The following is a 13,475-nucleotide window of genomic DNA, read 5'->3' as shown; positions in this document are numbered from 1 at the left end:
GAAACTTCTACAGATTTCTTATTTCAAAATACAGTATGCAGTAGTTTTCTTTTACTTTTCATTACAGAGCCTCTTTACATCTCCATGAACTTGTCCATTGTCGATGGGTTGAAGAAGTTACACAGGTTTGCTTTTTATATGTTCTCATACAGTGACTTTTTTAATTTGTTTCTTAATCTTAATTCATTTTCAAATAAAATAGCTTTTAACATAAGATCACCGTTTACTATGTAGACATTAGTGTTTTACTGGAAAATGCTTGTACACTACTCATAAAATTCATACAAAGCTACATGTACATCTGGGACTTGAGTGGCATATTTTTCATATCCTCACTAGTGTTATGGTGTTAATTTGCTTGGTTTCTATACTATTTGTTTTGTTCTATACTGTTAGGTATGATGCTTATGTAACAGGTTATGTAATCATCCCAGAGCATAACTCTTAAAAGATTCATCTAGCATGCTTTCAAAGTGTATTGAACAAGTTAAGTTTAGAGTAACATTAAAGTTTGTTATCTATCAGCCATTTTATTCACGGAGTTTATTTATTTATGTTTGCACACAACAACTGGCGATGAGAAATGCCTGGTGAGGAGGAATAACAACTGGAACAAGCAGCCCAGCCCATCAGTTCGCGATGAAAATTTTTTATGGCCCAGACAATTTTTCCTGACGTAGGCAATTTTTTCCATTAATGTTGACCTGTCCATTAAGCCTTATGAAAGATGTGGTTTAAGTCATAAATTAAATGTTATATGCCAGCTTGGAGGTCTGTATGGTGAAATACTGTGACCAAGGTCTTTACAAGCGTGAGGTCACAGTTTTTCACTGTACGGACCGCCCTAAGCCGGCAAATAACATAATTATTTCTTTTTTTCCTGTGGTAAATTGGCTTACAAGTGGGTTTGTTTCCACAACTTTGTCATTGAATTGGCTTATGTACCGTCTACAAACCATTCTTAAAAAATCTAACAGGTGATCAAGTGAGTAACTCAGATACTAGACAAAGAAAAGTCTATTAAAGAACAGATTTGTTTCGAACTACTTTATGTTAGTTGCATCTAGCTTACCAGTTAAGTCCTCCAAAATTGATTTTGTGAAGTTGAAGTTGTACCACAAAAACATTTCTGTCATGGATCAGTCGTTGCGAATCACTCTAAATCAGACTTTACTACTGTTAATTGAGTAGCAGAAAGTGAGCAATTTGTTTAGTGTATTCCACAGAGATTCTCTTTAATACAGCAACGATCAGAGAGGTAAACTTGACTGCAATTGACTCATTTTTTGCCGTAAAATTGTGCGGTGAGAGAAACACAGGATTATGCGTCATTGCAGTGCTGAGCTACAAACAACCAAACAAACTCTCTCACAACTTCAAAACACTCAATTGAATTTATTTGCAGTGACTTTCCTTGTCATTTAAAAGTGAATAGAGGTAAACTTGCCTTGATTAATTGTCGATGGAAGTGTGAAAAAGGTAAAAGATTGATGATTACTGCTAATTCATTCATGAAAATAGATCAACATGAGGGATTCCGCCTGCTGTGGCAGGGCGGATGGGAAATTTCCGCTTTCTCCCAGAACCAATCAGAATGCAGGATTTGTTGAATTCCGCCTGCTCGCGAGCTAATAATAATTTATTGTTTATTTTTGTATGTGTTGGCTGTTACAAGAGATGCCCAGCAAATGAATATGCCTTAAAGGATATTAAGATCTTTGCATGTTGTATAAATTTATAGAATGATTAAAGATCATTTTTCAGTGGGAGCCCAAACCTTATTGATAAATACTTTAGACTAAATGATGTGATGCGTAAGAGAAAGATGTCAGTCTGTTTATTACCAAGATCTTTAGTTGAGTGCATATTCATGGTTTTAAAAATAATAATATTTATCTAGTGAGCTTATAATGAAGTTTGTGGGTTTTTTAAACTTCTCTATCTCTTAGTGCTTGTCAAAATGTTTTTCATTAATTAAAATACTGGACTTCTCTTTCCTAATTTGCATTTGATGTTTGAAATGATGATTAGTAAGACTGTTTTTCTATGGACAATGTGTATGGCACATGTTCTTTTGTATTCAGTGTTTCTTACGTAAATAAAACAATGCACTGAAATTGAAGTTTCTTTCACTACTCTTATTTTTTCAGCAACTGGACTCACTTCAGTTAACAGGACCTCCTAAAACCAAAGATGAAGCAGAGAAAGACAGGTGGGATAACATTAAAACCCTCGGTATTTTCATCATGAAGCTATTAATATCTGGTAGTGGCTAATTTGCATAGCAAGTTCAGGAGAAATGTCTCTGAAGACTTCTTTAATTTAAATAATCTGTGTATAAATGTGAGCTGAGTATCGGCAGGTGTTAATGCGTTCTTGCAGGAGAGATGGCTATGTGTGGGCTTATTTTGATAACCCACACGACTGCAGTCATTGTTTCAATTCAACTACTCGTACGTGTGATAGATCATGCATAGACAAGACATGCTGTAGTTTCTAGAAGACCAGTTGTTAAATGGCTGGCAACTCTTGTAAAATGAAAACATGAATTTAATGTTCATAGTATAATATGTGTAAGCTGTGGAAACTTGCAAAGAGGAACAGTAAGTAGAAAAAGATTTTTAGGTGACTGTTGTCTTGATTTTCCTGGTTTTGAGTAATCGATTTTAAGGAAATTTATTCTTACTACTAACTAGTGGGCTTAATAAAACAGTCTGTGCATATACATTCTTGGCCTTGGAGATTATGGATGAAGAAGAATGCTTTTATTGATAGGTACAGATATTTTAGCATGTAGATTCATTCTTAACTGTTTGTAGTAGCTCACTGGTACCAGAAATACAATGATTTGGTAGCAAATCCTCTAAAGTACAAGGTACAATCATTAATATTTATTCATGTTTATACTACGTTTCCCTGAGGAGCACTTACAAAGCAAACTAAGTCAGCTTGTTATAAAGAAGGCTTGACTTTACATATGACTCAAAGACCGTACTATAATACTCATATTATATATACAAATGTAGGAAAATGGAAATTATTCAATAAGCCCAATATGTGGGTTGCAAAATGTATCAACACATCAAACTACAAAATACCAATTTACACGAGACACTGTCATTGATTGATCAGTGCTTGAAACTGTGTATCTATCTTTTATTAGGCTACAAGTAGTCTTTACTTCAAAGTAGCAGCCACTAAGTGAAAGTTTAACAACTTGGTAGTTCTGTGGTTGATCTACTATAGTCACTGTGCTATGGCTTATCTAATTCTGTAACATGATATGATTGCTGAGAAACAGTGAACTCTGATTCTACTCTGATTTTAATTTGCTGATTTTCATTCATCAGAGAATCATTCAGCATTATTGGTCTTACCTTTAAAATTTTTACTGACAATAGAATATTTAGAACTCCACTCCAGATTAAGTGTTTCAACATTCTCACTAGTTAACAATCAGATTGTGTTCTAAATTCTTATCCTAGTTGTGGAAGAAAATTGTTCATTGTGTTTTTACAAATTTGTTCTTGAGCGGTAAACAGAAACGGTACTCGACCAAAACACTTCAAAATCGGTAAAACAGTAAACTCTAAATGGCACAAAATTCTCTAAAAGGCACAACAACTGCTCACTGGAAACTGTCTAAAACTCCTGATAAAACGTCCACGCAACTTAAATTTGTATGCGCAATAAACGTACGCGTAACTTAAATTCAGAATGTTTCTTGGTGCGTGTCACGCCACTTAGTTTTTTGTCAGCTGTCATTTGGTAGCCAATACTTTACTAACTTATTTTCACATGTTAATTAGTAACCGACTCCAAGGTACTAGGTCTTCAGAAAACTCAAGGTACATTTTGAGAAGTATCATCTTTAAAAGAAAGTTTAAGAGTTGACAGAGATAGCAGGATCATTTGCAAGCCAACACTGCCTATTTCCGTTTAAAAATAGAAGAACCGTAGCCAGGACAAAACATATTAAAAATTTATAAAAAACGTTCACTGGCTATATAAAGTTAAAACTTTCAGAGCTTTCGACTGCCAGACTACAGCCTTCGATGGATAAAAAATGGAAAAGATAACAACTACAAATATATACAAAACTAGGTGGAACTATAAAAAGAATATATTAAAATGGAAAATTATAAGTGTTAATAAACTAATTGTTCTTTTTTAAAAAAATAGAGTACTGATTGGGGAGCGGTCTAGAATTGTTATCTGCATGATCTATCGAAGCGGTGTGCCATGATTCTAACATCTTGTGAATACGTGAAGAACCCTTGTCAATCACTTGGGAATTTTTAAAGTCAATAGAGTGATTTGAAGACCAAGCGTGTTTAGCGATGTTGGAACCTCTTGCATAAGACATCACATTCCTCATGTGTTCTTTTTTTCTCTTTTCAAAGCATCTGCCAGTCTCGCCTACTTAACTCCATGGGCAATCGGCACAAGATATTTTATAAACCACATTTGGTTGAAGTTCAATCGGAGGTCAAGATTTAGGAGAAGGAAACTCCTGTTGTAATGTCTTGACTGGCTTGCTGACAACTCGAATATCATGTTTTTGAAGAAGTCTATTTAGAGGCTGAGAAATTCCATTAATGTAGGGGAGGACTGCATAACTAGAGGAAACGGGGTGTGTGGCCCATTTGAAAAACATACAAACAAGTTCCTCAGGTGCTGGGATGGAATTTGTGCACCGAGTAGAAGATTTCCTCTTTAGAATGTTGGAGATGACATTTTGGGGGTAATTGTTAGAATGCAGAGCATCGGTGACATGATTAATTTCCTATTTCCCTTTGTTAGTAAATTGGCCTTTTAGGTGAAAAAAATAACAATAGCCAAATAAATAATAGTTTTGTCTGATGCTACATGTCAAATGAGTGTACTTATTAGTTTGTATGGTATACCCAGAGACAACATTGTATGTCTGTGATTCTGAATGAATTAAAATTTTAATACATCTTATTAACTGAATGATTATGAAACTGTATTTCAGATGTGACATCCATCACGAGAAACTCAGTGTTTTCTGCAGCACTTGCAAGCAATGTATCTGCCATCAGTGTGCCCTGTGGGGTGGAACAGTAAGTTTACATAACTACATCCTGCTACTGTACTGACACTACTCTTTTTACATAATATGGAACATATATGTGTAACTACAGTTTGCTATATTACTACAGGCTGGTTTTTTTTTTTCGGTTAAATGCATGACATTTTAACCCACGGGTGTTGTGACTTTTAATCAATTACTATGCATTAAGGGTTTCATTTTTTCCCAGTCTTATGATGTTTCTGGACTAGATGAGCGTTACGTTTTCTAGGATTCGCCAAAGAGCTCCTGGAAGAGGCCAGGCTTGGTGGCCCAATGGTTAGGGCACACAACTCCATGATTGTCAAGCTGTCTCGGTTCAATCCAAGCCATGTCCATGATGCCTTGGCTGTAACTTTTTTCTGAATAATACAATAACTATCTGTTATACATGTCTTTTTAGCACTCTGGCCACACTTTCAAGCCTTTGGATGAAGTGTATGACCAACATGTGTCCTCTATCACAGATGAGGTACTGTAGTTGCAAAATGTCAAGTAAAATAATGTACAGTTCCAGAAAATATCCATACTCCCCTCAGAGGGGATTGCAATTTCCAGAGGGGTGGGGGTGTCTTCAAAAAAATCCCTTTTTGTGGGGGAGGTATGGATATTTTTGAGAAATACACAATGTGTTACAGAGCATTTCAAAAACTTTTGACAAACAGTTTCCGAAGTTCGTTTGAAATTCTCCAAGGTCGCTTTGAACTTGGCAATTCCATTACATAGTTGCCAATCAGATGTTGAACTTTCAAAGGAAGTTGAGAATTTCACACCAAACTTCCTAGTGAAGTTTGCGCCATTCAGTGTAGTCAGTAGTAAATATAATTACAAATGAATCCGTTCACATTGCAAGGGAAAGCAGTCCCAAGTTCTGTCCAGCAGAAAATTATTGAAAGCTGGTTAGAAGGGAAGGGGCCATCACAAAATTAATAGGAAAAGAGCCAAGACTACAGAAACAATCCATTGCCAACACTGTTAATAACTTTGTTAGCAGAGGGAATGCTGAAGTTGAAAAAGGAGGAAACAGAACTCCCTTAGCACGCACTGACAATGTTAAATTTTTAGAAAAATGTTGACGCCATCATTTTGTTGAGATTCGAGGCTAATTATCTCAGAAAAATGTATGACTACCTCTTGTTTTCTTGGAGGATTCCAATAACCCTTGCTAAGATCTACTTTTTCCATAAGTTCCTAATTTGGCTCAAAGATGTTTGTATTTAGTAGGGACTGTCCTTAAATGCAATTGTCTTGAATTGAACAGTACATCTAATCCAGCCAGATGAAAATTAAAGCTAAACACGAAATGAGTATGGGTTGTAGTGGTAGTTTCTCTGTTGGTTTCTTTTTCAAAATTATTTATGTCTTTTCCCTCTTTGTAAAAACTGTTGATGTCATAAAATATTGGAAAATCGTGATGTTTTCCCTTGAATGTGCAGAGATTACTAAAGCTTTTATTATCAGGGTGTGTGCAGTAAAAAACCATCAGAAGCTACCTTGAAGCTTGATTACTTGAGGCATTTTATAATCTTTTCTCAATTGTTAGGTTGCAGCATTAAGGCGCAGACTTATGGAACTCATCAGTCTTGTTCAAGAAGTGGTATGTTGATCTTTACTTAAGACTGACTGACCCATTATCTCCTGCGGTTGCACTTTGACATGAGCAAAATTAAAGAATCATAAAGAAAACAAATTAAACCACAGGAAAGAAGAGAACGTTCTACAGGTTTCATCTAGAATTAATGATCAGTCACCCTTAAAAATGCCTTGAACAGACAAAGGGTGCGTTCTTTTGTCAGATATTAATTTTGAAACGATTATTTCATGTATGGCGACCTCGCACTAAGGCTTCACCTTCACCTGTCCCCTGGCGCCAAGTTGGCACATAGGGCCTCAACTTAGCCTCTCACATTGCTTTCACCGCTTGGGCTGTCTTCCCTTGTGCATACAAGGTTCTCACGTTCCAGTTTGCTATCCTCAACTGTGTTTTTGGGTGCACTATTAGCGTCCTCGGCTCCAGAGTTTCCATGCGGCTTTCGCTCTGGAGCGTCATGTTGTGTGCCACTCGGCCCCCAAGATTCGGTAGATTGCCTCTAATGTGTAAGGTTTCTGTAATCATTCATTTTTTTACGAGGTTAGGTGATTAGCCTAATGCCCAACCCCCAAACTGGAGGACCAGGGGCTGTCCTTTGTCAGGTCTCTATCCCTCGACCAATCCGGCACGGTTGAACCCACCAGGGACTAAGTCCCCACCGGCATAGCTCTTGGGGTCACTGAGACACGCAAGCTCTACCACCACGACAAGGTGACAAGCCCAGGGTAGAGTTCACACTAAGGAGTTGCAAGAAAACTATGTTAGAGTTTTGAGTTTTGAAAAACGATAGACCCAATGGCTCTTCATCCTCAGCAAAAATAACAGAAAAAAATAGAAAGGCAAAAAAACACTTTGTTCTGGATTTGAACCAGCGACCCCAGGACAGTTAACCAATACTGCACTCCTGCATAGTAACAACTGAGCTATCAGAGTGTGACACGAAAACATGATGCAATTATTTAGACTTTAAGACGCAAGTCGCTAGTGGAGGAAAGGTGCCTATGAAGCCCCGGGGCTGCAACCGCAGTCATATCCCCAAGGTGCTAGAACACCCGACTGGCCTGCCCAACTCACAACCAAGCCACAAGCCCCCCACACCAGGCCCCCTACAGGCACCCATCACACTCAAGCCAGATGGCTCAGTGGAAAGGAAAAAAAAATGCTGAAAAGAGGGGGGATAGGGAGGGAACGCCGAGAACCGCTAAACCACTATGATTCAACCCACAACACCATGCTAACAGAGCAACGAACACACTACAAGCACATGGGACAACAACGCACGTACTAACCAAGAATACTTGTGGACAATGTCAGCCCCAGGGCTCCCACAACCACATGATTTCTGCAAACGCTACAGAACGCACCAAACACTTAACAAATGCTAACAGACGGCCAAGAGACTGACAAATGCCTACAAAAAAAGCTACTGACCAGACTAGCTCCTGGTCATAAACTATGTAAAATTCCATTGAACTATATCAAACGCTACAGAACGCACCAAACGCTAAACAAACGCTAACAGACGGCCAAGACACTAACAACCACCTACAAAAACTCTACTGACCAGACTAGCTCCTAGTCGTTAACTATCATTATGTTAATATTGATTTAACTATATTAAACAACTATGCATAGAGACACTACAAAATTGTTAATTACTCACCTAAGACAGTTTTAAAGTCAGTGCTGTAGAGATGATGTTTTTTTAAATTTAATTAATTATTTGGGAATGCAATTACAGAGAATGTATGGGCTCGTTCACATAATTGCAAATTTCTCCGCTATAAATAATTTAATCCAAAAACAAAAACGATCCATAGCTTTAATACCAGTCATATACATGTAGGAATACTTTTCACCAAATATCAGAAGAAAAGGTCTAATATTGGGTCTATACAAATTATTTAATTATTTAATTTTATTTATTTTATATCTTCTTTGTGTAATTATTTTATGGTTGTATGTATGTATATATTTGTTTATTTATTTATTTATACCATTACTAATGTTGTTATGGGCATTTGAACATTGTATCAAACTTTGGGCAATATTATTATCAATGGTTTTTTTTTTAAATTTAAATAACAACTAATATTACTAATACTAATAATATAATACAACTAATTAGTACTAATAATACTACTACAACTAATGTTATTACAACACTAAAAACACCAATATCACTAACAATAGACGGTAACCAAAAAAAAATTCCAACAAACTATAACCAAATATTTACAAAATATAATGTAAATAACATACTAATTAGTGTTACATAGGTCAACATGCAGAAAGTGAATGCATATTAACACCTTTAAATAATTAAACTTTTACAAGAGGCGACAGTATCCATTTAGCTTCAAAGAAATCCTTTGTTTTTTTACTATGCAGACTTATATATTTTTCCGTTTCATATTTTACAGCAATTTTCTTTTTAAATCCATATATATTTGGAAGAATTTGACTTCTACAATCCCATAAATACAATTTCCCAATTATAATTAGATAGTTTAGCAGCTTAGCAGAAGGGAAGTTTTGTGGTATCATTCCAACTAAAACATCTTGCAACGAAAGTCAAATGTTTTCCTTTAAAAGTTGGTGCCAGAATACTTCGAAGTCACGCCAGAAATCTATCAAGTAAGGACAGAGATACAGGAAGTGATATAGCGTTTCTGGTTCAGATGAGCACGAGTCGTTCATTTTAAAGCCAATTTTGTAAAGTTTAGCATTAGTGTAAAGAATGGAGTTAAGAATTTTGTATTGAAATGCCTTAACATATGCTTCAAGGGCAACACTATGCGGGTCGTAAAAATTTGTTTAACTTCCTCGAGTGTAAAATGAAATTCATTTTGCAGCTTGTTTACAATAGTTGGAAAAAGAGCCTTTCTGCTTACAAGTAAAGTATAATAGTCTTCAGATTTCTTCTTTGTCACATCAAATATATTTTTGTCAATTTTTAGAGAAAGTTCACCTGTTGTTGATTTATGAGTACTATTTTTTAAAATGGAAGGAATGGAGTGTCGAAGACCAGCCCAAACTAAAAAATTAGTTTTCGAAATCCTGTTAGAAACTAGGGAAAAGGAATCTTTGTTATTTAAATCAAAGGATAGATCGCTGATATGAACTACACCAGCTTCAAAATAGCTTTTATAATAAACTGTTTTATTATTAATGAGTATTTGTTTGTTATTCCAAAGAATATAGCGCCAGTTTTTTTCTGCACAGAACATATCTCTAAATTCTGACCACCACTGCAGTAATTCTAGATAGAATAGAGAAATATTCAGTGGAAGGATGCTAACATCATAGTTGCAATGAAACAAGAAAAGACCGCCAAAGCGTTCTAGGTGATATGTCAGATACCTTTTCCAGGTGCCATCATTTGAGCTAACTATTCGTTTTAGCCATGCCAATCGAAGCGATATTATCATGCTATCAAAATCAATCATCTTTAATCCTCCGTTGGAGTGTTCATTTATCGCCGATCTACGTATGACTTTATCAGGACCATTCCATAAGAATTGAAATAATAACTGGTTTAACTGACTTACAAATTCTTGTGGGGTAGGTATTAAAGATGACACATAAACAAATTTCGGGATTAATAGAGATTTGATAAGTGTAATTTTGCCATAAATAGAAAGACCTCTTGAGGACCAAATTCTAGTCAGGTTTTTAATACTGTCTAATCTTTCTATGAAATTCTTTTCAATAAGCAATTTTTGATCATACATGTAATAAATTCCTAGAGCCTTTATCGGTTCGTTAGGCCATTTAATCCCAAAAGGCTGTGCTTTGCAGTTCCTTGAAGAACCTATCCACATAGCTTCCGTTTTGAAACAATTAATCTGTAAGCTAGAGACAATCTTGAAATCATCTAATAGCCTAAAAAGAGCAGTAGCAGAGCTTGTGTCGGCAAGTATTGCTGTCGTATCATCTGCGTATTGAAGAATTTTTGTCTCCTCACTCCCAATAGAGATACCTTTTATATCTTTATTTTGTCGAATCGCAATTGCTAATGTTTCTATAGTAACTACAAAGAGGTAAGGAGAGAGCGGGTCCCCCTGTCGTACCCCACGTTCAAGCTTAAAGTATTCAGATGAAAGTCCGTTGTTTATCACACAGCTTTGTATGTTTCTGTAAAACGTTTTAACCCAATGGATGAAATTAGGGCCAAAATTGAAGGATTTCAAACAATAGAGAAGAAAATCCCATTCTACGCTATCAAATGCCTTTTCAAAATCAATAAATATCATTAGTCCCGGAATACTTTCTTTTGCAGTGAAATCCATAATATCAAAAACTGATCTAATTGTTTCACGGATATATCGGTCTTTCACGTATCCAGTTTGGTTATGGTGTATAATGTTTGGAAGAACATTTTTAATTCTTGTGGCGATCACCTTAGACATAACTTTTGTGTCAACGTTTACGAGAGAGATTGGACGCCAGTTCTCAATATAAGAACGATCTTTTCCTTTTTTTTCTATTAGAGTAATTACCGCTTGTTTTTGAGAACAAGACATTTCACCTTTTTCAAAGCTTTCGTTCACGCATTTAAGAAAAGGATCGCTTATTAAAGGCCAGAACAATTTGTAGAATTCTATAGGAATTCTGTCATTCCCGGGAGTTTTGTTGGTTTGAAAAACTTTTGAGGATATTGTAACATTCCTCAGCTGAAATTTTGCCTTTGCAGGTTAACATTTGTTCTTCGGTTAATTGAGGTATATTCAAATTCTCTAGAAACATTACAATGTTTTGACGGTTTTCCGCATCACTATTTGAACTTTTGTATAGCTCTCGATAAAATCGTTTTTGTTCTTGAAGAATGCCAAAAGGATCTGTCTTTACGACGCCGCTGATGGCTAGTTTCCGTATATGCTTTTTTACATGATTTCTTTTTTCTAAGTTTAGGAAATATTTGGTACTTTTCTCGCCGTGTTCATGCCAACGTGCTCGGGCACGGATTATTATTCCGTTGACTTTTTCATCATAAAATGATTCGAGCTTATCCTTAGCCGCATTTAAATTGTTACCATTCGAATCATTGGGGTCCATTTCGAAAACCTGTTTCGCTTCAGTATATTCTTTTTCAAGTTTTGATCCTCTTTTGTTTCTCTCCTTTGCCTTCTTTTTGGAGTATGTTATAGCATGAGCTCTTATGTTATATTTTATCCAGTCCCAAATATTACGGTGGTCGGAAAGTTCTTTTCGGCCTTCCACGATCCAAATTGGTACCATTTTTGTAAGGTCATCAATGTACTCATCATCTTCCAATATGGAGGTGTTCATCTTCCAGAACCCAGGACCTTTAGCCTCTTTGTCCACGTTCCCAAATTCTAAATAGATGGCAGAATGGTCAGTTCTGATGGCGGGGATTATATTTGTGGCTTTGACCCAGTCATGTAAAATGTTAGAAATCAACCAATAATCAAGGCGACAGAATATTGGCGGAGATTGTTGACTCCAGGTAAAACTTTTAGTTTGCGGGTTTTTAACTCTCCATATATCTACAAGATCTAGTTGACTTTGGACATGGTTGATGCAATTTATCACAGATTTCCTAGGCATCATTATGCCACCTTTTTTGTCCAGTGTAGGATTCAGAGGACAATTGAAATCACCTCCAATCACAATATTTTCTTCTGAATCTAAATTTTCGGTTTGCAGCTTAGTTAACACATTTTTGAGGAATTTAATGTCTTTGTTTGGTGCATAAATGTTTACAAGAACATACATTTTATCTTTGATAGCGGCTTTAACAATGATGTACCTCCCCGATGTATCTACAATTTGAGAGTGAATAACACAATCAAGACCTTTTTTGATTAAGATTGCAACACCTCGAGAGTTTGAGCTGCCATGGGAGCAAATAAGTTCTGCACCCCATTCGTTTTTCCATTTTAACTGTGTTGACAATGTCGAATGAGTTTCTTGGAGGAATATTATATGAGAGTTTCGTTTTCGACAGAACGTGAAAATTGTTCGCCTTTTTCTGAAATTGCTTAGCCCCTTCGCATTGAGAGAAAGTAGATTAAGAGAGTGATCGGTCATTAGAACTGAATTGGGGAAGTGGTATTATAGAAGAAGTCATAATACTAAATTGATATCGATGGTATAGCAGAGTGCAAGAAAATATAGTGCACATAAACCGATAATATCACCCTAAAACAAATTATTAATCTACAGAAAAACATACAGTAACATATAAAGTAAGAAGTTTCCAGAGCAATCACATTTTTGGTTAAACAAGCAGGGTTAAATAATTTAGCACTTATTACACACATAAACCTTAAACTAAACTTAACTATTGATGTGCTGTTGTGCTGCGACCACTTTGGCTTTGGTTTCCGCTGTTTCCTGTATCCATGATGAGACCGTAGTGTGGGAGTTTGGTTGTTTCTTCACCTCTGTAGATTTGCCCGTTTATAATTAGCTTATCAACTTTGAAATAGGCTGTTTGCTTTCTCTGTTTGGCCTTTTTCAAGATGGGATATAACGTTCTCTGTATTTCATCAATTTCCCGGGGGAAATCATTCGCGATTGAAATGTTGGTGTTTTTCAAGTTTTTAACAAAAGACCAAACATACTCCTTGTCTTGAAAGAAGCTAAATTTAGCTATAATAGGCCTTGGTTTAGAGTTCTGTCCTTGATTGGTATTCTTCTTAGAAGGGATGCGGTGAACACGTTCGAAACGGATCTGTTCGATATCTTCCTCTGGGATGTTAAGTTTATCGCGCATCACTATTCTCAATTGATCTTCAGCAGAAGTAGACTCACCTCTTCCTTCTG

General features: G+C 36.1%; 1 protein-coding gene across 4 annotated transcripts in view; it reads left to right on the top strand.

Annotated features, from left to right (window-relative positions):
• LOC110052238 (uncharacterized) overlaps window positions 1-13,475 on the top strand; it is a 36,380-nt gene that overhangs the window by 4,616 nt on the left and 18,289 nt on the right. For 2 of the 4 annotated variants that reach the window (XM_089293896.1, XM_089293895.1), the window contains exons 4-8: window positions 68-125; window positions 2,151-2,212; window positions 4,997-5,084; window positions 5,496-5,564; window positions 6,636-6,689. In XM_089293896.1, the coding sequence (XP_089150022.1) occupies window positions 68-125; window positions 2,151-2,212; window positions 4,997-5,084; window positions 5,496-5,564; window positions 6,636-6,689 (331 nt within the window). Of the gene's footprint in view, window positions 1-67; window positions 126-151; window positions 677-2,150; window positions 2,213-2,295; window positions 2,604-2,696; window positions 2,776-4,996; window positions 5,085-5,495; window positions 5,565-6,635; window positions 6,690-13,475 lie in introns of those variants that run through there. The other 2 variants (XM_089293898.1, XM_089293897.1) reach the window with 2 other exon arrangements.

The sequence above is a fragment of the Orbicella faveolata genome, unplaced genomic scaffold, assembly GCF_042242905.1.
Source record: "Orbicella faveolata isolate gen_17 unplaced genomic scaffold, um_ofav_v1 contig_25, whole genome shotgun sequence".
Taxonomy (NCBI): Eukaryota; Metazoa; Cnidaria; class Anthozoa; order Scleractinia; family Merulinidae; genus Orbicella; species Orbicella faveolata.
This window is presented reverse-complemented; position numbering and strand designations above follow the sequence as displayed.